Source organism: Sorghum bicolor, chromosome 9 (genome assembly GCF_000003195.3).
Source record: "Sorghum bicolor cultivar BTx623 chromosome 9, Sorghum_bicolor_NCBIv3, whole genome shotgun sequence".
Classification (NCBI taxonomy): domain Eukaryota; kingdom Viridiplantae; phylum Streptophyta; class Magnoliopsida; order Poales; family Poaceae; genus Sorghum; species Sorghum bicolor.
Window position 1 is genome coordinate 57,589,186 of NC_012878.2, and position 23,152 is coordinate 57,612,337.

The 23,152-nt window shown below is 45.3% G+C and overlaps 4 protein-coding genes across 5 annotated transcripts; 2 read left to right on the forward strand and 2 right to left on the reverse strand.

Annotated features, from left to right (window-relative positions):
- On the forward strand, window positions 4,754-8,250 carry LOC8064696 (putative glucose-6-phosphate 1-epimerase). The gene is made up of 8 exons (XM_002440238.2): window positions 4,754-5,465; window positions 5,598-5,672; window positions 6,102-6,158; window positions 6,322-6,485; window positions 7,028-7,162; window positions 7,266-7,368; window positions 7,638-7,737; window positions 7,824-8,250. The coding sequence occupies exons 1-8, from the start codon at window positions 5,349-5,351 to the stop codon at window positions 8,027-8,029; spliced, it is 957 nt and encodes a 318-aa protein (XP_002440283.1). The 5' UTR covers window positions 4,754-5,348; the 3' UTR covers window positions 8,030-8,250.
- On the forward strand, window positions 10,167-11,228 carry LOC8064697. The gene is made up of 2 exons (XM_002440239.2): window positions 10,167-10,408; window positions 10,782-11,228. The coding sequence occupies exons 1-2, from the start codon at window positions 10,296-10,298 to the stop codon at window positions 10,993-10,995; spliced, it is 327 nt and encodes a 108-aa protein (XP_002440284.1). The 5' UTR covers window positions 10,167-10,295; the 3' UTR covers window positions 10,996-11,228.
- On the reverse strand, window positions 12,232-13,550 carry LOC8064698 (blue copper protein). Its single transcript, XM_002441495.2, has 2 exons — window positions 12,817-13,550; window positions 12,232-12,696 (listed from the first exon to the last, which is right to left on the reverse strand). The coding sequence occupies exons 1-2, from the start codon at window positions 13,229-13,231 to the stop codon at window positions 12,332-12,334; spliced, it is 780 nt and encodes a 259-aa protein (XP_002441540.2). The 5' UTR covers window positions 13,232-13,550; the 3' UTR covers window positions 12,232-12,331.
- On the reverse strand, window positions 13,688-22,455 carry LOC8074618 (protein SUPPRESSOR OF PHYA-105 1). Of its 2 annotated transcripts, XM_002441496.2 has the most exons (8): window positions 21,936-22,455; window positions 20,166-21,842; window positions 19,296-19,453; window positions 17,902-18,751; window positions 16,783-16,929; window positions 16,060-16,377; window positions 15,909-15,968; window positions 13,688-14,623 (listed from the first exon to the last, which is right to left on the reverse strand). In XM_002441496.2, exons 2-8 carry the CDS (start codon window positions 21,825-21,827, stop codon window positions 14,432-14,434), a joined length of 3,387 nt encoding a protein of 1,128 aa, XP_002441541.1. In that variant the 5' UTR covers window positions 21,828-21,842; window positions 21,936-22,455; the 3' UTR covers window positions 13,688-14,431. The 2 variants fall into 2 exon arrangements, with proteins under 2 accessions (XP_002441541.1, XP_021302862.1); XM_021447187.1 differs by having other exon boundaries at window positions 20,166-22,455.

Here is a 23,152-nt window from a genome sequence, read left to right on the forward strand (position 1 = left end):
TAGCCCCTCTGCCCCCTAGTAGAGCCGCCCCTATATCTAAATGCATAACTCGACTCTATATCCTTACTGGGTAAGGCACTATAATGATGGTCAAAGGAACCAAAGCAACCCATTTTTTTTAACAAAGTACCTAAAGGTAGAGTTATCAAGAGACCCTGAGCCAAACTAGGTTCTAGAAAATATCCTTGCCAATGCTTTCGCTGACGCTTTGGTGTCAGCGAATCCTATCCTATACTCTTATAAAACTAAACCTCACTAAAAATTTCTCTCAATGTACAAGCTATCCACATCAACAATCCACTAAAATTTACAATTATGATAGCTATGTCTTCATCCACTAACATGTATTTAGATGTCCACATCGATGTGTCAAACCATCATTCACCAAAAATAATTAAAGATAATTTTATTCATATAGCTAAATATAAATAGTCTAGTTAATCAAGAAAGGCAAAGGCATCAGCAAAACTAGACCAAGATGCTCTCAATACATCGAGTTCTTTAAAACCTACTCAGAATGTGGGTGTCGGACAGAGCTGAAAATACTATTTTTTTAGCTTTCTACTAACCAAGCTATTTTACTAAATATTTTATAAAAAATCAGCTTCATTAGTAAAGTTGCTCATAAGCCAAAGTTTAAACAAAACTATTTTACCAGAAACGAAATGAAACTTTAAATTAGCAAGCAATAGATAAGTTAACAACTAGGAGTACAGGTAACGCTTTTGGTTCCACAAACACAAAGTCTAAACACCGTGCATCGTTTGTTTGGCTCATAAGCAACGGCAGAAAGTATTGTTGGCTGATTTATTATGAGAAAAAAATACTACTGAATATCTGACTGATTCGATTGTCCGTGAATAAAAATATTTTCTAGACTTTTTTCACCCTGCAAACCCCCAAAAGGACTCAAAATCCTTTGTGTTCCCGTAAAGCGGCGAGCAGCCGGGCACGGGGCACGTGTCCGTGGTGGACGGCGGCATTCTACCCGGTCGGGTCGGGTCCCATGCCTGCTCCTGCAGCTTTCCCTCTCGCGCCAGTGCACCGCCACCATCTCTCCCTCCCTCGCCCGTCTTGGATCCTTGCGCACGAGTCCTCGATCGAGCCGTTTCACTTCCTCCATCCATCCCATTCCCAGGCGCACCTAAACCTGAGCATGCAGCCCGCGGGCCGACGGCACGGCCCGAAGCACGGCTTTGAGGCCCGGCCCGAGCACGGCACGGCCCGAAAGGCCCTGCCCGTGCCGGCCCGAGGCCCGTAGCAGGCCGTGCTTGGGCCTTTGCCTCGGCACGCCGGGCGGCACGGCACGGCCCGTGAAATCGGGAGGGGCACGGCGCGGCCCGTGCCATATATAAGCGCCGTGCGCCGCCCCCCCCGCCCTCCCGCAAACCCTAATCCCATTCAGTCGCTCAGTCCCTCCCGTCTCCCCTCGCAGCCGCAGCCGCAGGAGCTCGGGCGCTCGGCGAACCCTAATCTCCTTCCCTCGCCACCGCTGCCGCCACCGAATCTTGCACTCCGGCGAGCTCTCCACCGTCGGATCCTGCACTCCGGCGTGGCCGTGTCGCTCCCTACCCCATCCCCAAACCCTAATCCCCTTCCCCTTCTCTCTGTCGCTCGTCTCTGTCCCTCTTCTTCTCGATCTTCTCCGTCTCCGTCTCCATCGCCGTCTTCTTCCCCGTCTCCGTCGCTCGTCTTCTTCAGATCTACGGCGCCAGGCTCCGTCTCCGTGCAGGTAAGTCCCCTAAACCCTAGATCTCTTTGTTTTCTTCTTCTCCATATTCCTAACCCTAGATCTCTCTTGTTGCAGGTCGCCGGCTAGTAGTTGGTGCCGCCGGAGCCGTTGAGGAAGGCGCCGAGAAGTGAAGAATCCGACGCGGTGATGGACAACCGTGACGGTGAGGATGATTACTCTTTCTTGCCAAGCTTCGACGATGAGCTCCGGGACTGTGGCATGCCCGGCGAGGATGAAGATGACATGACTGATGCAGCTGCCCTCTTGTTCGGTTTCGTGCCAGCGGCTATGGCTGGTGCTAGCCGTGCTGCTGCGCGAGGTGTTGGCCACGGCCGCGGCCGTGCCCGTGGCAGTGGCAGTGGCGCTGGTGCTGGCCGTGGCTGTGCGCCTGGTGCTCCTACAGTTGCAGCGCCCGACGCTCCTGCAGTTGCAGCGCCAGGTGCTCCTGCGGCTGACGCTGATGCGGCCCCCGCCCCTAGCGATGCAGCTTCTCTTGCATCATCAGCCAACAACAGTAAGCGTCGATCTCCTGTCTGGGCTCACTTTGATGAAATTACTGAGAATGTTGATGGAGAGGATCGTGTTATTGCTGTTTGCAAGATTTGTAGGTCTCGTTTGTCTGCTAATTCTGCTAATGGCACTGGTCATTTAAGTAGACATCATAAATCATGCCAAAAGAAATCTGATCATGCTAGTATGGTTCAAACTAGGCTTGCTTTAAACCCTGATGGATCTTATAGAAATTGGGAATATAAACCTGAAGTTGCTAGAGTTGAGTTGTGCCGGTTGATAGCTAGATTGGATTTGCCTTTGTCTATTGCTGATAATTCTGCTTGGGATGAGTACATCCAGCGTGTACACAATCCTATATATAAGAGAGTATCTAGATTTACTACTGCTAGAGACCTGGCTAAGAATTTTAATGAGAAACTACACCATCTAAAAAATGATGTTTTTCCTGGTATCTCTTCTGTGTGTTTGACATCTGATATCTGGTCTGGTAATTCTAAGGAAGATTATATAACTGTTGTTGCTCACTATATCACTAATGATTGGGAGCTTAAAAAAAGTGTCATTGGTTTCAAACTGATTGAAGTGAGTCATAATGGTGTTAACATTGCTGAAGTTATCTCTGGTGTGCTTAGAGATTGGGGCCTGCTTGACAAAGTTTTTGCTGTTAGCTTTGATAATGCTTCTGCTAATACCAGTGTTATGCTTGTTTTGACTCCTTTGCTTGATGGTTACTTGGGCTACGACGTGGCTCCCTCTGATCCTTCTAAAAAGTTATATCATGTGGTACATCAGCGTTGTGCTTGTCATATAATTAATTTGGTTGTTAAATCTTGTTTGAAAAGGCTTAAAACTTGCATAGAAGTTTTTAGAACTGCTATTAACTTCCTCAATTCATCTAATCAGCGTATTGCTCAGTTCAAGAACTATTGTCTTGCTAAGGACATCAGGCCTCATAAATTCTCTCTTGATATGGATGTTAGATGGAACTCCACCTATCTTATGCTTAAACATCTGATGCCATATAGATTTGTCTTTTCTGCATTCATCAATTCTCAATCTGGCTATGCACTCTTGAATGAACAACACTGGTACATTGCTGAAAAGGTGTTGGAATTTCTTGAATTGTTCTATGAGTCCACTGTTGCACTTTCTGGTGTTTATTACCCCACTAGTCCATTGGTACTGCATCACATACTTGAGATTGCTACTCACCTGCAAAATTATGAAAATGACAACCAACTTGGTGATGTTGTTGTGCCAATGAAATCTAAGTTTCTCAAGTACTGGAAAAAAATTCCACTATTATATTCTTTTGCATTTGTTCTGGACCCAAGGGCTAAGATCAGAGGTTTGCAAAATGTGCTTGACTTGCTTGCTAAGTGTAACAATATCAGTTATATTGCTTATCTAGCTGAGGTTAAAGCTGAGTTGCATAAATTGTATGACAAGTATGAATGTAGATTTGGTGCAGCTAGGCCAGCTAGGACCACACATCCATCTGGCCTGACAGGTAAGAGGAAGCAGGCTTGGGGCAGGATTTTTGGAGGATCGGGTTCTTCTGGTACTTCAATTAGTACATCATTTTCATCTGCTTCATCTGGTGGTATATCTGAGCTCACTGCTTATCTGGACAGTGACAATGTTGTGGCCTATGATGATGATTTTGATGTACTCAATTGGTGGCATGAGCACAAACTGACCTTTCCAGTTCTCTCTATGTTGGCTAAAGATATTATGACTGTTCCTGTGTCAACTACTTCTTCGGAGTCCACTTTTAGTTTGTCTGGCAGGATAATTGAGGAGCGGCGACGACGATTGGGCGCTGACACTGTGGAGATGTTGGTCTGCACCAAGGACTGGGAGCTTGGTGAGGAGCATGGACAACATACTGTGGTGGACAAGGAGTTAGAAGACTACTACAAAAACCAGTTCCTTGATGAAGATTCTACTACAACAGTTGATTAGGCAGTGACCAGTGAGATGAGATTATGAGACTCAGTCTCTAGACTTGTAAAACATTTGAATCTTGGGCTTGTAATAACTTTGACAATTGAACATTTTGTTGAGCTGGCCGTACTCTTTTCCTTGCTAGGGTTTTTTCTCACGAGGTGTGAGTTTTACCTAGCAAGGTTTTTAATGAGGCGGCATTGCTCTATTTAATCAATTTGGTAATATTTACATCTTGGATCGTCTTTTGGTCTGTTTCTGTGATAGTGTGATTTGGGATTGGATTTGAATCTTAAAATTGAATTTGGAATTGAATGATATGTTTCTTAACTATACGGGCTGCGGGCTGGCACGAAGGCCTACCGGGCTTCGTGCTCAACGGGCTGGCACGGCCCGTAAAACGGCCCACGGACCGTGCTTGGGCCCTCAGCCAGGCACGGTAGCCTGTTTCGGCACGGCACGGCGGCACGCGTGCCATACGGGCTCGTGCCCAAACGGGCCGTGCCGGCCCCGGCCCGTTGCTCATGATTAGGCGCACCAGCACCAGCACCACCGGCACCCCGCCCTCTGCCTCTGCCCCACCACCACCTCCTCCTCCTCCTCCTCCTCCCATGGTGGTGGCATTGTGACCACGCCAGGTCCCCCGCTGCGTCCTTGACGCCTCGTGTAAGCCTGTCGCCGCTCCCGCACGCAGCAGCAGCAGCAGCTCGCGCCACGCCGTGCCGTGCCGTGCCGTGCGGGCTTGCCGACCCCTCCTCTCAGGCTTTGCGGGTGGGTGGAAAAGCAGAGGAGGAGGAGGAGGAGGAAGGCTGCCGCTGCCGCTAGCGCCGTAGCGCGAGCGCGCTAGCCGCTAGGTGGCTTTGGCTCACGGGTTCCAGGCCGCCCGCGGCGCCTTTTTCGCTCACACGGAAAGTGCCCGTGCCTGTGCCTGTGCCCTGCCGCCTGCCCGCCGCCCCGCGCGGCCTGGCCGTAACATCCGAACCGCCCCCAATGGCGACACCACGGGCTCCTCACCTTCCTCCGCATTAGTACCAGCGTGCCAACGGCCGCAGCGCAGCGCTCCTCCGCACACCCCCGCTCCTTCGTGCGCGCTCTGCTTCCCTTGCCGCCGTGGGCTGCGCGGGCCGCGCGCTGCTTGCTGCTTGGCTGGCCGTCGATGAGCATGGGACGCTTCGTCAACTCCATGGATCCGAGGTCGGGGCTGGAGGTGATCAGGGACTGGAACGGCGTCGCCCAGGTCGTGCTCCGCTCGCCCAAGGGAGCCTCCGCGCGGGTACGGACTGCGTGCGACGTACTCCACCCTCTCTTGTTGCCCGATCGATCGGCTCCGCATTGCTTGTTTGGTTGTGGTTTTGATGGAGTTTCGCCGTCGCTGGCTGGACTGGCTGCCTGATTTGCTTTGCAGGTGAGCCTGCACGGCGGCCAGGTCGTCTCCTGGAGGAACGACCGCGGCGAGGAGCTCCTCTTCACCAGCAGCAAGGTGAATTTTTTTTCTCTTCTTATTTCCCACACTTTACTCTTACCGTCGTCTAATAATCTTTGTAAAGATTCAGCGGCCATGCCGTTTGATTTGTTTGTGGTTGAATGTTCTTCTAGCATTTCTGTGAAAAGACATGTGCTCAACTGGGCTGCAAAGAACAACACTGAATTGTGTTCATTTACTTAGAATTTCCATTGTTTCCATAGTCCATCCTGATGGCTGGAGAAGCCAATGACAAATTAAGCTTTGCTATGTTACCTGTGAGCTTGGACTGGTTTGTGGTCCTAAAGTTTCATAACGGTTTCCTCGGTTTCCTGTGCTGACCTCCTATTTTCTCATCGTCCTTAATTGGACCAGTAATGGGCCTGTAGCCTTCTATCTGCTCCAATGGTCTAAAGCACTTTCATGTCTGTTGTTTCTGACGTGCAGGCAATCTTCAAGCCGCCAAATGCAATGCGAGGTGGAATTCAGATGTGTTTCCCACAGGTGCTGCAGCATGACCCATTCTTGTCACGGTTTCTATTGGATCGTACTTTTCTGCTGTAATTTTTTTGCTGCGGTGTACAAATTTATGTATAAGCTGACTGGTTGTGAGGGCCGTGCTGTAAAATTTCGGTGGGGCTTCTGATAACTGTAAAATTCCATGCAGTTTGGATACTCGGGGACATTGGAGCGACATGGATTTGCAAGAAACAGGATATGGGCCCTGGATGATGAGCATCCACCACTGACTCATAATGATAACGGCAGCAAAGTTTCTGTTGACCTTATACTAAAGCCATCTGAAGATGACCTCAAGTGCTGGCCACATTGGTATGCATTTCTTTGCACTTATCTGTGTTTGTATTCCTATGCCATGCCTACTTTATGTTACAGATAAATGAAGTCTAGATGTCAAATTTCTGTTAAGTATTGTGTCATTGAGGTGTGTCGTCTAATGGCTGGAGTTGGGTATTTCTGATGTTACTTTCCAGAAGCAAATTTTTGACAATATTTTCCTGAGATATTTTCAAAGGATTAAATGTGGAAATTAAATCTTTAAAATAAAGATGTGGGAAATTAACAAGGATGAATTATGTTTATGGCATTGCTTGTAAGGAGGGTCTTGAATTAGGATATGTATAATCACTACTACTTCATCTTATGGCATTTCAGTTTTTATACTACAAAAGGAAATCTGAACAAGGCTGTTGTTGCTTAGCTGAATGATTCTTTACTGTTGATCAGTATTTACATGCTTAACATTTTTTATGGACCCAGATGCCTTCTCATGCTTAAGTCACAAAATGCAGAATCGGTAAAGTTTATTCATATGAATGTCCTCATGTATGAGTATGACTATAATTTGGTTGCAGTTTTGAGTTCCGTCTGAGGGTCTCTCTTTCAAAGGATGGGGACTTGTCATTAATATCACGCATCAGGAATGTCAATGGCAAGCCATTCAGTTTCTCATTTGCTTATCACACATATCTTTCTGTTTCTGACATCAGGTCAGGCATTATTTGCCCAGCACATCGTTATGTATACCTCACTATCTAACTACTCCCTTCAGTGAATTTCCATGAGTGACATGCTACGTCTTGTTAATTCCAGTGAGGTTAGGATTGAAGGTCTGGAGACACTTGATTATCTTGACAACCTTAGCCACAAAGAACGGTTTACGGAACAAGGAGATGCCATAACATTTGAGTCAGAGGTAAAAATTTTCCCAGTACTTAATGAATTGAATGTACGTATATATTATTTAAATATGCTCAAACCAGCCAGTGACTTTCTTGGCAAGTCCTGCATTTTTATTGGTATGGACATACATATAACTATATGCTTGCTTCTGTGGATAGTTAAACATAACTGTAGAAGATTTTGTGCTTTAGTTGTTGTTTTCTACTGTAAGTATACTGTCTTAGATTCTCAAGATTTATAAGGTCATCGGTGACCCCTTCTCTTTGTCCAATCTCTTTACAGGTCGACCGAGTCTACGTTAGCTCCCCAAATGTAGTAGCGGTTCTTGACCATGAGAAGAAACACTCATTTGTCATAAGAAAGGAAGGACTTCCTGACGTTGGTAAGATCTGCTGCCCTTTGCCAAAATGTCACCTACCAGAAAATCAACTGTTAACAGAACTACTGATTTATCTGCATCCCTGTCAGTTGTGTGGAATCCATGGGAAAAGAAATCGAAGACCATGATAGACTTGGGTGATGAGGAGTACAAGCAGATGCTTTGCGTTGATGCGGCCGCTGTGGAGAGAGCAATCACGCTGAAACCAGGGGAGGAGTGGACTGGGAAGCTGGAGCTTTCTGCAGTTTTATCCACCAACTGCAGCGATCATCTTGATCACCCTGTCAGCATCTAGTGTTTAATCACATTTTAGTGCTATATATTTGCCTCACAAGAGAAGTATGGGCCCCTTTTGTAAATGAGATCAATAGGTAGGTCTATTATTAGTTAACAGCTCGACTTGATTCTGGAATCGGCACAATTCTGTGACCTGGTTTTTGGAATCTCAATAATGAATGATAATAGCGCCTTGTTTCATGCATAATGGACGTAAAATGGCAAGATTTATCAGGTCTTTGCGACTTTGTTTTCGAAAGATTTCTAGTAATAAAAAAATATAATGTTAGGCATATTAGTATTGAACATGCTATACTGCCTAGAGGGCTAGTGGATGGGAGAGTTACATGTTGGGTTAAGGCATATGTTAGGAAACCCCCATTAGAATGTTTAGGGCCTAATTACAAAGTCTAAGGGCTTCTTTGAGAATATTTAGAATAGACACGTCCCCAGCGGGTGACTCCAGGGGCCATCGTCGGCGCCGCTAGGACCTCCCCTTCCTGCCAGTGCCAGCAGCCGCGTCGGCCCCAAACATGATCGTCCACGGGCTTCCCCTCCTCCAGTCCATTCCTCTCCCACCCCTTCTCTTCCCCATCGACTCCAGCGATTTTGGGTGGCCAACGGGGCGGGTTCGGATCTTCCGTTCCGACCCTAGTTCCACGTTTGTCAGGGTGCGGCCGTTGGCGACCCTGGTCCTGTCCGCGCAGGGGTGGCCGGCTCGGCAGGCTCTCGTCGTTCGCCTTTGCGGTCCGGGTCCTATGTGTAAGGGCACCTCCTCATCTGGAAAAAGCACGAGTGGACTTTAGTATAGTGTCAACTGGGTGTCTTAAGCAACACTTACGACTGACCTTGTACTGTACTGTACTGTACTGTACTGTACTGTAGTCTCTAGTACGTAGTTTAAAACTTTATAAAGAGTGCCTTGATTCTGATCGATGAGGATCGAGCACCCAAAGGCCGCCAACGGAACATTTTGAATTTTGAGAAGTTACCGGTTTTGAACTTGAGATGTCAACCGGAATGAATATTTTGTATAAGACCTTTTGGTTACGCCAGTCCCGCTAGCGCGACAAAATAACATAGTCGCGCTACATATGTTGACACGGCAAGATTCAACACACTCAACGGCATTTTCGGCATAGAAAAAGCTTGTCACGCCACTCCCGTTGACATGACAATATCTGTCTTGTCGCGCCATCGGAAGAGGCATGCTAAGACCAAACTTTCAAAAAAATCATAACTCTTCGATACGATGTCAGGTGAAAATGATTTGACAATGTTAAGATGCTCAAAAAAATTATATAAAATTTTAACATCATAATAATAATCTCGTACTTCCACTTACTGTATTAGAAAATTAATATTTTTATATGTTATCAAATAAAGACACACATTTTATACCAAATTTATAGCTCTCAAAGCGATCAACATGTTTGTAGTTTTGAGTTTTTACATTCGTAGTTGTTAAGATGCAAGAAAATAGTATAAAGTCTTAGCAACATATTAAGTTGCTGATACTTTATCTTATTTTTCCGAACATCATAGCAATATCAAATGTGAAAACTCAAAACTACAAACATGTAGATCTATTTGAGTGCTACAATTTTAGTATAAATAGTGTCTTCATTTGATAACTTACAAAATAATATATTAATTTTCTAATACGACAAGCGTAAGTACATGATTATTATAATACTAAAATTTTATATAATTTCTTTGAGTACCTTAACATCGTCAAATAAAAAAAACTCAAAACTAAAAAGTTATAGATCTTATTAAGATATACAATTTTCATATAAAAGTTATCTTTATCTGATATCGTATCGAAGAGTTATAATTTTTTAAAAATTCAGTCTTATCACACGCCGCGACAAGCATGGTTACGCTAATAGGAGTGGCGCGATAAGCTTTTTCATGTTGAAAACACAGTCGAGTGTATCGTATCTTGTCACGCCAATACATGTGACGTGACTATATTGTCTGATCGCGCTAGGAGATTGACGCGACCAAAGGCTATCTGATACAAAATATTATCTAGAGCGATTAATGTTAAAATATTTATTAAAAGAGAATTAAAATATAAAAATTCTCCGACAAGAGGCGACCAATGCAGCACTAGATGTTGGCCCAGCCTCCAGCCCCACAAGGCCCAGAGCCCAATCTTATCCTCTTCATCGTTGTCTGAACGAACGGCGGCGCGAGTATCCAGTCCAGTGAGGGAAATTGCTTTGGACGGTGCAGCGCCGGCTAGCAAGGGCGAGGGCGGACCGGCAGAGGGAGGGGAGATGGAGGGGCTGACGTCCAGCGAGATCTCCGGCTTCGTGGTGGGTGCCCTGCTGCTCGGCGCCACCATCGCTGCTCCCAAGGTCGATGGCTTCATTGCCTCCTCGCAGAGAAGGTCCCTTCCCTCTTCCCATTTCTCTGTCCCTCAGTCCCTGCATTTTGTTTCATTAATATTAGCCCCAAACCAGTTGAGTAGGTTTAGCATCTTGGTTTGGAGTAGTGTAGGAAGATGAGCTTGATCAACCTCAATTGGTAGCCTGCTACTGTATGAGGGATGCCACACGAGTCTTATTGCAAGGTGCATCAGGAAATGAAACTGCCGAGGCTAATCTCCCTCGGTGCAATTCTCCCTCCCAAAAATATGTCTGTAAGTAGCATATTTGGAGATGACTGGAGAAGAAGACTTGATTTCAGAAAATACACAACTGATGCTTTCCACTGTTCATCTTTTTATATTCTGCTCTTAGCAATGTTCAAATGCATGGCAGGTCACTAGGTATGTGCAAGAGGTGTGGTGATCTTCGGATTGTAGCATGCTCGCAGTGCAAAGGAACAGGCTCAGCTCGGAACGGAGGGATAGGCGTGCTAGATGATCTCTACGAGTCTCTTGGAGCTGAAGCCAAGACTGACAATTTGGTTCCTTGCACAAGGTGCAGATCCAGAGGTCGTCTCTTGTGTCCAGAGTGCTCTAAGATCGCATGAACCTGTAATCATGTACTCAGGACCATCCCTAACGAGTAGTTTGGTCAGGAGTACCATACACAAAAAGTGATATAGAAGTACTCCCTCTGTCTCGTAAAGACTCTATCCCGTAAAGACTGCAATTCTAGAGTTCAAAATTTTCTTCTAAAATAACTGCAATTGTACTCCTAGCATTCTGTGGTTATCAGCTTGTGGGCCATGTGGGTTGATTAAAAAATCTGACATGCATGCAAGCGCTCTCGTCTACTCGTTTGCTGAGGCCTTGTTTAGTTTCTTTGATATAAAGTTTTTGACTACTGTAGCACTTTTGTTTATATATTTAAAAATTATTATTCAACCATACACTAACTAGATTCAAAAGATTTCGTCTCACAAATTACAAACAAATCATATAATTAATTATTTTTTATCTATATTTAGTGTCGCAGGTGATGTAAATTTTAATGTGACAGAGAATCTTAAAAAGTTTCTAGATTTGTCAATTCTTGTTTTGCCAAATTTTTAAGGATGGCAACCTCATTTGGCAAACTTTTAGAGATGTTTTTTTTGTATGTGGTCAAGATGAAAACGAGATTTAACTGAAATTTAGGGCTATACAAACGAAAACGATATCGGTTTCCAAAAATCCGAAAACGAATAAAAACTATTTGGAACCTCTCCCGACCGCTTTTCGAAGAGGACGGTACAGCTGACGGAAGGCGGCGGGGTGTCGTGTGTCCTTTCCATTTTTGTCTTCTGGGAGATTGAGATATGGGCCGAGAGCGCTCTAGGCAGGCCAAGCCCATGCGCTATGTTTTGAGCCGTGGACTGCCCAAATGGATCTTGCTCGTGTTGCTTGTATGTTTTTTTTTTCCACAAATATAGGCAATGCAAACTCATCTCCCGTGCAAACTGTGCAAACTTTAATCTAGACCGCAGAATGTTGATCCAAGGGGGCGCATGAGAGAGGTGGAAGGAAGGATTTGTAAAAGTATGATTAAGAGCGGGCGGTTAAGTGCAAAATTACTCAATCTTTCCGCGCCCCTTGGATCAACATCCTATGGTCTAGATTAGAGTTTGCACTGCATTTTTTTAGTGTAAACTGCATTTTTATCGTTTCCCATCCCGCATCCCCACGGATCTGCGGCACAATGGATTGTCGCATGAAATAGCAGCTCCTCAACGACGACGGGGAGCGAAATTTCAGGCAAATTTGTAGCCAACTGCCAAATTTCCTAGTCCTAGTCCCACCACATGCACACGCCAACAACACGACACTGATACACATACACCCAACAAGAAGCAACGCCAACGACAGCAATCGCGCGCCAATCTACGGCGGCGGCGGCATGCCAATTCACATTGCCACTAGCAGCGCGGACGCCAGGCACATGCAGGCGGCGGCGAGCCCCGCTCCCGCGTGGGCCAGGAGCCGGGCGGAGGCGCCGGAGCTGTCCCCGTTGTCGTCGTTGTCCTCGTCGTCGTCGTCGTCCGTGTCCGGCGGCGGCGGCGGGACGAGGAGGACGTTGATGGCGAGCTTCTGCCCGACCTCGCAGTGCTCGCCGACGCCGCAGAAGTAGAAGCGCTGGCCGGGCTCCGTGAGCTCGATGATGGTCGGCCCGTTCTGGTACCGGTTGGTGATGTTGTGCATGCTGCACACGTCGAACAGCTCCCGCGTCGGCACCTCCACGATGTTGTGCGCCCCGCTCCGGTACAGGAACACTGCCAGAAACGCAAGCGAAGCGCCGGTTTTATATATCATCCATGCAACGCATGCGTGCATGCGTCTTGCTTGCGTCGTGGAAATCGATGAAAAGGGCGCGTGCGAGGCCGCCTGCTTACTCAGCTTGTCGCCGACGCTGATCTGCCTGGCGCTCGCCCAGTCCGCGTAGTACGTCCTGTTGGGGGGCATCCGCCACCCTTTGCCGGCGCCGACGATGTGGTATATCCCGGCGGTCGAGCCGGAGACGAGGGACGCCATGACTGCCGAGAAGAGCAACAAGGCGTGCCGGCTCCTCCTACGTTCCATGCTCGACCACCGACCCTGCTGCTCGTCGCTGCTGCTTCTTCTTCTTCCTCTGCTAGCTAGCCCCTGTTCCTCGCGCCCTCCCTCCCTCCCTCCCTCCCTGGGAGGCTTCCCTTTCCTCCCCTCCCGGAAACAAGGATTGCAATGGCGGAAAGGGAGACGTAGGTGGAGGGGGGACGGCGCGCGGCGAGCAAAATTGGAGGCAAATCGAGGAGTTTTGGTTGAGTCCATGGACGCGTCTGCCTATTTTTGAGACGGGTTTGCTGTCGTCTCTCCGCTCCAAAGTTGGCAAATCATTGGGGGTCATAGACGGGAAACCGATGGAGTAGTATACACACCTGCGATTTTTCCATGTTTGGCCGGTCGCGTGAACAAATTCAGTCTCCAGTCTCTGCTTGATTCATTTGTTTGCAATTGTTTTTGTTATCTATTCTCCAATTCTGATGATATGATCTGTTTTTGCTATCAGCTCTAGTGTCCCTGTCGGTTCATGGTCTGATTACGTACAAGTTGATAACTGTAATGCTTCTATGTGACTCATGTTAACAAGATTAATCAAGAAAAGATAAGTTGCTGATCAGATACACGCTCAGCTCGTATATCTCCGTACTAACCAGGCCAAGCAAACAAACATCAACAGCGAAAGTGGAAAAATACTTGGCCAGACGCGCAGAATAACCATTTACATGTATGAATCTGCCATTAACTAATATATTTTGAGAAGACATTCATTATACTTAACTCATGATCTAGTCTTTTGAGCATTCTACTATAGTTACAACTTACAAAGCCTTCCATTAGGCAGCCCTAGATATATGTACAATAATAAAGGGGAATATAAAATTATTAGACACATTCTCACGATTAACTTCTTCGAGCTACAGGATCATTTTTTTTCTCTCTTTCCATTGTTTCCTCTCAACAGTCATAGCAAGTCCAGCGCACATCAAAACTGGGTTAAATTCCCATTGAGTAAGGCACCACGGCAGCCTCTCTAGCCGAAAAGAAGTTTGCATGGTATATTTCATCAGCCCCAGGGCCCCTAATTCTGTACAGACCTGGGGCCCTCCTTAAAAAGGTTGAATAGGTACTGTGTCAAAATGCCACAGAGATTTACAAACACAACAAATAGAGGTGAGGCCTTCATACTCCTGAAAATTTCTTTGGTTTGCTTGGGAGTTTCAAGCAAAGCTTCCAATAACCAATGATTGGTGTTGTAGTTTGCTTGCATAGTGCAGTCGCATCTTTTAGTGCCCCGGCAAAACAGTGAAACGCAGACCTAGCAAAGGTAACCAGTGCTTAGTGCTTCCTTTGAGGATGCAGACACTGGATAAGGAGGGCCATCAGAGCATCACCAAGGGCACGAAAGCATCACAAGCCCGCATGGCAACCCTAGAACCTTCTTCTCCAATATGACTCTCATTGGATCATTCACACAAGCTCAAGCACTTTGATGCTACCACTGGAGTTGGCAGCCACTACCATGTTTGACTTCCCTCTCCAGCAAACACTGGACACAAATTGTTGGTTGTCTTCATTTGTTACTTGTCCAGTTATCGGGTCAATAGAACCAAACCTATGAGAAGTTATTGGCATGGGGAAAGTTTTGTAGTAAGAAAACACCTGCACACACCAAAAGACATATGAGCAATCCTTCTACATAATAGATTCATCTATATGTTTCTTTTGTTAATAAAAATCAATATGCTTCATTGATATTCCAATGAATAAATGGGAGGATTTCAGATTTGCCAAAGAACAAGTAGCGAAAACAATAGATGCAACTTTTCATTGGCAAAATCAAAATACAGGTGTTTCTTGGTTCCAAATACAAAATTTGTCATAAATAAAAATGTGAACTGAATTTCAGAAGCTAAAGATTTCCCAGTGCAATGTTCCATATTAGTAACTCTCAACAAATTGTCAATCCAACTTGCAATCTGTCACCTTGGCTGTGCGTTGCAACAGCACTAAAATCAAAGAAATGCATGAGTTGGTTGCATGATGAAGCTGTTAGAGAAGATTGGGGTAGGAGGTGCAACTGATTTGTGTTTAGTGGCTGGGTGGATAAATAAAGGGAAATATAGGGTGTAAAATGATGGAATGGCAGGCACATCAACACCAAGTCCATTGTTTTAAGTACTACAGATAAACACAGCATCAACATGAGAAATTGAGAATAATTAATGTAAGGATGGCCGAGGTGGTTCACAAATTGTAGTAAACAGATAAAGGTGTTTTTTTCCAAAGGGGGGCAGAGGAAAAAAGTAATGCTGAGAACCTGGGTACACTGAGAGACTGGGTCCATGCCTCCATGGTTAGCCTTGTGCTATGGGAGAGGGAAACAAACACAATTTTCTGAGCATACCAATGTGCTCAACACATAGATGTTCAGTCAGAAGCTTATAACTGAAGAAGAAAACTCAATTCCTTTTTGCAGATTTGCTTGGGCTATGTGGACTTCCAGAAATAAGATGGCAATTGAAAAGCATTTACCTAAGGCCCCAACTGATGTGATCTACATTGCGTTATCATTGATACAGAGGTGGAGCGTCAACCTTAAGGAGAAGGATCAGGAGTGAATTTCCCAGGTGAAGGACTCCATTATGAGTGGGCTCAAGGGGTTTCAAGCCCAGTACCATGATACTCTCAGTCTCTCAGATGTTGGCGAAATTTAGTGCTTGTACTAGGGCTTTTGTTATCGAGTTCTTTCTTTGTAACTGGTAACCCCAGTAGTTCTTGTACTGTTACATTGCTTTCTTAAAAGCAGATGTCAAAACTATTTTCAAAAAAAAAAGAACGAAAGAAAGAAAGAAAGAAAAGAAAAGAGAACTCAATTCCTGACTGTGTCTTAACTAAACAAGTGCTGCATGACAAGAAAAATGTATGCATGAAACAAAATACTCACTTCATTGGTTTCAGAGCCACAAGTTATGTATCCATCATGAACAGATAGCCCTACAAAATTCTGCACAAGCATTATTAGTAAGGTTCAGATTAATTCCAAAAACAAGTAAATGTAAGAAAACAAGCATGCAGTACATAAAACCTTCTCATACCTTCTCGTTGGTATGACCATTCAGAGTCAGGCTGCAAGAATCGGTAGATAATCCGCTGCAATTAGTCCGGTTAAGATCCCATATCTTCAATGTGTTGTCGGTTGATGCAGAGATAAGTGTTTCTGGATCCAAGAACCTTACATAACTGACAGCTTTTCCATGTCCCGAAATAGTACACCAAGGTATCCTTGTGTTCCTCAGATCATAACAGTATATCTTGTAATCAGCTGAACCAAAAGCTAGCATGCGGGAGGAGTATGGAGAGAATTGTACACAGCATACATTCGCCACATTTCTGATTGTATCAATACAATTTCTCTGAGAAAAAAAATAAATGCTATTAAAATTTAAAACATAGTATGAAACTGAAGTTATGGAGGGTAGAAGTAGGGGGTCAACAGTCAACCGTCTACACATGCGCTGCAGATTTCTGTGTACTGTGGTACATACTACTCGTATTTAGCTTTCAGCCTTCAAAATATGTTTGAGTAATCATTCAAGGGACAGCCTAAAAATTGACAGCTAGATGACTTTGGTATGTCTTTCTTTTTGAACAAAGACTTTGATATGTCTGTCTTACCTTAAGTATCAATTATCTAAAATGGTTTAAGTCAGAATACACAAGATATGAATGACATAACACACTCAAAATAAGGACCCAAAAGTAAGAAAACTGCCTGATAAGCTGATAAAGAAAAGAGTGGATGTATTTCAGTAACATGCCTGATTAATACTCCATACTTTGACGCAACAATCATCACTACCACTTGCCAACATAGTAGGATCAACTTCTGAAAAACTCACAGACCAAGCCCTTTTCCGGTGCTCTGTAAACTGTGTGAATCCTTGACCAGAGCTGGCATCCCATAGCTGCATTTCACAATAAAAAGGAAGCCAAATGGTTTAAAAAAAGGAAACACGGGAATAACACAAAGTCCATCTCCAAGAGCATGACGCTTATAGCAGAGAGGCTTTTGCTCTTTGGTGTAAACTGTAAAGTATCAAGGGAACAGTAAACAAGTATCCAAACCACAATAAAATTATAAACAAGGGGAAAAGGTAGCTGCTCAAAAATTAAACATGTAGCGATTGAGCATTGCTGAGGGCTAAAAAGGCTAAATGATAAGGACTGTTGCTTTTCACATGAAGCAACTAGAAGATCCAAGCAGTCTAGATATGAAATGATGTTATTGGCCTGCCTACATAAATAACTACCCTTGTTATCCTCAACACCTTAGGCCTTGTTTGGCTGTACTTTAATAAACGCCAATCCACATGTATTGGGGTGGATTGGGGTGAAGTGCAGCCAAACAAACCCTTAAGCTTTTCAGTGGAACATGTGCATCAAACTCAACAAAAGAAAATGAAATTCTCAAACAATGACCAGTAAGCCTAAAGCTCACCAAATTCACCTTCACAGTACTTGTTTTAACAATCAACATATTTGATTACTTGTGCTCCCTCTCAGATAATAATACTAATCACAAAGAAGGCACGCAAACAGAAGAAATTGGCACAGGAGACAGAATGCCTTCACCAAAGCTAAAACTATGAGGATGTGAAGTGTAAATCTGTAGACAGCTTATGGAACAAATCATAGTGGAAAAAAAAACCAATCTAATTAGGTTGACAATATCTCAAATTTACAGTCAGCATTTTTTGGTGCATTACTAAAAGCAGCATCATCAAATTATATAAGATCAAATCCATCTGAACTGGATAAATGGTGTCATCAAAAGAAATATAGGAAAACTACATGCAAGGGCTGAAAAATATGCCTACTTTTCATTGATGATAAGATAAATGGGTATCTTGTATAGCAGCATACGGTTAGATACACACCTGAACAGTGCCATCATAGTCTGTTGATGCCAGGTAGTTCTTTATATAGTTGTTCCAACTGACACAGCTAAGCTTGGACTTGCTAGGCATCTCTACCAGTGGGTAATGAATATCAACACGATCATTTAAGAGTGCATCAAATTCAAATATTTTTATTTTCTTTGAAACTCCAGCAGCAGCAAAATATTCTTCATCCCTATCAAAACTCAATGAACAGATGACATTCGGAGAGTTAAGTATATCTGCATTCTTCAGAATTCCTCGGACCTCAAACCTACTGTGCCGGGCATATTTGCATAAACCATCAAAAAAGCATCCAAGACGGTCTGTTTTCTCACCCTTAGCATCAAAATCACTGTGAAGTTGATGGAAATTTTCACGAACCCTCAAAGCCTCGTTATCTGGACGTTTGATTGCATTAGTTTCACTGGTGTCCACAGAGGACCTCATGGAGTAATATGCATTTTCAAGCTGCACCAAATTTCTCATTACCCTCTCCTCATATACACTTGACTTGCACGATGTCGGTAGCAAACCTGACAGCAATGCACCTTGAACGGCACTCACAGAAGCTCCTGACAAAACACCAGAACTTGGCAGTACATCCGTGTCCTCTAAACTCAATCTCATTCTTGCTGAGTGTCTTCTCTCAACCTCTGTGATATCTGTTTCTAAGCTTCCAAGCTCTGCTGATAATTTGGCAGCCAGCATCTCCTTTTCTTCTTTCAGTTGAGAAAGGAAGTTAAACAGCAAACTAGATTCAGTGTCATCTTCACTGATGGAAACTGGTGCCTGATCTAACAAGGACAAATCCCGACCCTCATTTATCAAGTCACATCCAAGAATCTCTCTGAAAAATCAGTAAGCTGGCTATTAGGCACGAACAGCTATATAATTATTATTTCCAGTCTTCAGATGGGAAAGGAACATAAAAGGGCACGAAAGGGATAATACTATATTTCCACATGCGATGAATGACAGAAGTAATCCTTATACTTGGAAACATTTTTCTAAGTCGAACACTTCTAAATAAACTTAGGTTGTTATTTCATGGCATAAGTTAGTTAAACATTTAAATTCATGGTATAGATTATAGACAAACCTAAATAATCAGATAAAAACCTGAACTGGAAGTACAGCTGTGTTGAACAGAAGCAACGAAAGTAACAAATATAAGAAGCTGACTGTGATAGAGCTTATTTATGCTATAAAATATTTCAAAGCTCTAGCACTTCTTCCATAGGGCAAACAGTTATCTAAACTCAACTGTACCGTACAAAATTCATCAGATAGAAGAAGATTGGCCTTTAGTTATATCAAACTAATTTACTAATCAATAATCAGTAAGCATTTTTCTTATTTTGGCTCCAAATGAGAGAGATGAATAAACTCACTTTGCTTTTGGTCTTGAACAAGGATCTGGATGTAGTAACCAAAGGCAGAAGCCGGCCTCCTTGGGACTTTCTGAAAGAAAATTTCGAGGCAGGATGCGTTGGCGAAGATTTGACATTGCAGCACAGTGCACCTCCCATGTCTCAGAACAGCAAAAGAGCTGACAAAAATATTAGATTAATTAAATACCTTGCCTGGCAGACTTAAGATAGAATCTTACACTTCAGTCAGAATCAAGAGGATATATAATCTACAGAATCACACGGAAAGTAGAGAAGTCCATCTGAAGTGTGGTTTCAGTTAGTAAGCAACTAAATTTGTGCACGCATGGTGATAGTGGTACAAGCGGAATTATCCTATAATAACAGGAGACTACATAAAACTGCATGTAGTAAGAAAAGGGTATTAGTCGGCATTCATATGTAACTAAGGTAAGGCCTCAATAGCAATTGGAAAAATGGAAACCACAACCAGATTCATTATAAGGTACATGCGTGATTCAAATATGCTGCATAGCAAGGTGTTTTCAGCATTCCAAGAGCTGATGCACCAATAAAAAGCAGAATGCCTATCTTATTTTTTCATTGGCTATGGAGATCACCATGTGAAAGGGAAACAACTATCTCACAATTGATGTGATTATCTGTGTCCTTTTTGTTTTCCTGACATGTGGCAGGAAACACAATGGTATGCATGTTGGAAGTCCAACAGCTCATACCAGATTTTAGGTAAGCCACTTGAATTTGCTAGTAAATGATTAGTAACATACAACCTGCAAAATTACAAATTGCAGTTGCACACTGTCACATCACTTCTACAAAACCCAATATGGATACTGCTGCAGAAAAATGACACCAAAGTATTAGAAATACCTCAAATAGAAGAACCCCAAGGCTGTAGATATTTGAAGGGAATGTGCCTTTAAATTGACTAAGCTCCTCCGGGCTTTTGTACCAGCTTTCCTCAAGATTCCTCAATTCAAATGCTGGTTGTTGGGTGCCAGAACTAGATACATGTTGAGCACCAGATGTATTATTTCCATATGGTTCGACGAACTTAAAACGCTCTCTGGCAGTGTAACTAAAATTTTCTTGCCTCGAAACACCTGGATCGACATCTTCATTTTGATTGTCACATATTTGGTCAGTCCAAAATGTATTTGCTGGTCGCCTGATAGCAACTGAGCCTTGCCCGCCAACCTTCTGATACTTCAGCATCAAATTTCCATAGCCATTAGAATCTTGGTGATCAATTCTATGGCCAAAAGCCCTTTTTCTATTCACAAGATCTTCTCTAGCAACCTCTTGTTTGATTGATGTTGGCAAGTCTTGTGTGGTATAAGAACCAATATATTTAACTTGATTTGAAGAAAGGGTCGTAAAATATGACGGTCGCAAATGCTGTAAAGTAAAACCCTGTGCATGACACTTATCCACAAGATCAAGAATTTGCTTAAACAAATGCATTTTATCAAACTTGGTCATTGTTTGCCGCCCAGGCTTAATCAGTTCCCTCAGGCAAGTTCCCTCGGAGTGGGATTTTGAAACATTTCCACCAGTAGTGAAAAGCATAGGGTCCACTCTGGCCATAGAATCATGAATTGAGGTAGGAATAGTCGGAATCTTGTCCAAAGGGTCTCTGGGTCTTGCATTAGCTTGCCCTTGGATCTCCTCCCGTACGCCTTGGTACGCAACCCCTTTACCTTTTGATTTGCTTTTAAGTGGTGATCCTAGAACCACAGATTGGGGTGCCACAGTCTTACTTCTCATCCGGTCAAGAATCCTATTCGAGAAGCTGCTTACTTTAAGAGCATTGTCCTGATTAGACCATGGAGACAAGAGAATCTGCTGGCTGCGAAACGGTGTCATGAACTCATTATTGACATATCCAACACGACTCATAGGTGCCTCATTTCCGGACGCATCATTGTTCCTTGAGATGATATTATTGTTGGCAAGGCTTGTCGCCAGATTTTCCCTGCTAGAACCATCAGCAGCCCTCAAGTTTGCAATGTCGCCGTAACTCAGTGCGGCGGCGTTTTCCCTGCTGGGCAAATCGCTAGTTCTCCGGGCCATCCGTGTGAAGTTACCCCACAGGCCTTTAATAACAGTAGGCTTATCCCCGCTGCTTGTGCTCCCACCAGCAGAAACCTCAGGCTGGACATCATTGTTGATGCAATTCTTCAATGTGAGCTCCTCCACCCTCTCTTCCGCATCATGGTCCAAGCCACGCTGCGTCACGCTGTCCGGCCTGGACTCAGAATTGGACAGCCCGACGCTGGTGAGGCCCCTCGCGCCGTCCGAGCTGGCCCCAAACCCGCCCAGCGAGGTGAAGAAGGAGAAATGCTCGGACCAGTCCAAGTCCCGCGTGACCGGCGTGGCCGGCATCTCCAGCGCCTCGCTGCCAGACGGCTGTGGCGGCGGCCCTGCCGCCACCGCCGCGGGCTGCCCATTCTCCTTGGTGCCCTTAATCTGCACATCCCCGGCCGCGCCGCCGCCGGCGCCGCCCACCTCCGCCGCCGTCGTCCCTTCCATCGCACCAAACCTACCCTGCGAAAACCGCGCGGCCCGGTCGCAGTAAGGGGCCTAGTCGCGCAAAGCCAAAAACCGCCCCAGGACCGATTCAGCGGCGGGGAGCCATACCTCGCGGCGAGCGCGCGCAGTAGACCAGCAGCGAGCCGCCCGCGCGGCGCATCCCACAAGGCCCCGGACCACCCCCTCCCGCGAGCGGTTCCAGGCCACGGGTTAGGAGGATTCGCCCGATCCAAACAGCGGCATTCGCCGCCGGCGAAAGAGGGCCACACGTTACCGGGGGGCGAGCCGCGGAGGGGCCCTGCGCGGGCGCGGAGGCGCGGCCACCGGCGCCGGGAGCAGCGCGGACGGGGCGCCCGGGAATTTCCCGAAACGGAAAGCCGCCTAGGTTTCCCTCTTTTTTCTCTCTCGCCGTCCGACCCTCTCTCTCTGCTCCGCCTGCTTTTTTTTTCCCTCCTCCCCTTGCGAAGTTGCGAGCTGCGAGGGGGCGAGCGAGCGTGGGCGTGGCGTGCTGGATGAGTGGACGGAAGCGGTGGAAGGCCGAGGAGGAAGAACTGGTGCTACTACTACTCTACTCGACTCGAGGAGTCGGCCACGGCAGTCGCTGATGGGTGGGGTGGGGAAACGAATTTTCTTCCGGCTCGAGCTCTCTGCTTTTGCTGCCTCTTTTCCGCCCGGACGGCTCACGCTTTCGGGCGGGGCGGGGGCATCTGGCACGGTATGGGTGGGCTCCTCGCGCGTCGTCGCGGCCTCTTGCAACCCTGGCCGCTTGTTTCGGCCAGGAATCCTGTAGCTCGGTGCGGGTTCTGTGGTGGCGGCCCAGCCACTCGTGGAAAGCTATTTCAGAGCTATCCAACTAGTACTTGTCCTTTGTTTAAAAAAAAAAACTAGAACTAGTCCTTTCTACAGTTGCTGGTAGTAGTTTTAGGGCATGTGCAGCCTGTGATTCTAAGAGGCATTAAAATCATTTTTCTAGCACCTCTATTATAAGCCATTGCAATTAAGGGTCTATTTACGTGTGGATAGTTTAGGGGCGAAGGAAGTTCAATAGCTGGAGAGACAAGACACTAAGGGTCTATTTTAAGTGTAAATATTCAGAACGTGGATTGAATTGGGTTCAATACCCAAGTATTGAAGTTGGCTACAACTTAATTTTTATTGTTTTGATGTCTATTAAGTGGCTTTGGAATCCTAGAAAAGAGTATCGGTCGAGAGAAAAAGGAAAAGACCATACTAGCCGCCACTTGTGTTGCCTCGCAAGCAGTGGCGATGGTTACGACAGTGGCATGTCGACGGCAGAGCATCGAGGGCACAGACGCGCCCGACAC

What these genes read in the sequence shown, in the direction of transcription:
- LOC8064696 (XM_002440238.2), top strand. Translation starts at nt 5,349, where the DNA reads ATGAGCATGGGACGCTTCGTCAACTCCATGGATCCGAGGTCGGGGCTG. An exon ending in TTCAGATGTGTTTCCCACAG is followed by an intron (nt 6,159 to 6,321) that starts GTGCTGCAGCAT and finishes AATTCCATGCAG; the next exon opens with TTTGGATACTCGGGGACATT. An exon ending in CCATAACATTTGAGTCAGAG is followed by an intron (nt 7,369 to 7,637) that starts GTAAAAATTTTC and finishes ATCTCTTTACAG; the next exon opens with GTCGACCGAGTCTACGTTAG.
- LOC8064697 (XM_002440239.2), top strand. Translation starts at nt 10,296, where the DNA reads ATGGAGGGGCTGACGTCCAGCGAGATCTCCGGCTTCGTGGTGGGTGCC. An exon ending in ATTGCCTCCTCGCAGAGAAG is followed by an intron (nt 10,409 to 10,781) that starts GTCCCTTCCCTC and finishes AATGCATGGCAG; the next exon opens with GTCACTAGGTATGTGCAAGA.
- LOC8064698 (XM_002441495.2), bottom strand. Translation starts at nt 13,231, where the DNA reads ATGGACTCAACCAAAACTCCTCGATTTGCCTCCAATTTTGCTCGCCGC. An exon ending in CAGCGTCGGCGACAAGCTGA is followed by an intron (nt 12,697 to 12,816) that starts GTAAGCAGGCGG and finishes CGTTTCTGGCAG; the next exon opens with TGTTCCTGTACCGGAGCGGG.
- LOC8074618 (XM_002441496.2), bottom strand. Translation starts at nt 21,827, where the DNA reads ATGGAAGGGACGACGGCGGCGGAGGTGGGCGGCGCCGGCGGCGGCGCG. An exon ending in ACTATGATGGCACTGTTCAG is followed by an intron (nt 16,930 to 17,901) that starts GTGTGTATCTAA and finishes TGTGAAATGCAG; the next exon opens with CTATGGGATGCCAGCTCTGG. An exon ending in AAGTATGGAGTATTAATCAG is followed by an intron (nt 16,378 to 16,782) that starts GCATGTTACTGA and finishes TTTTTTTCTCAG; the next exon opens with AGAAATTGTATTGATACAAT.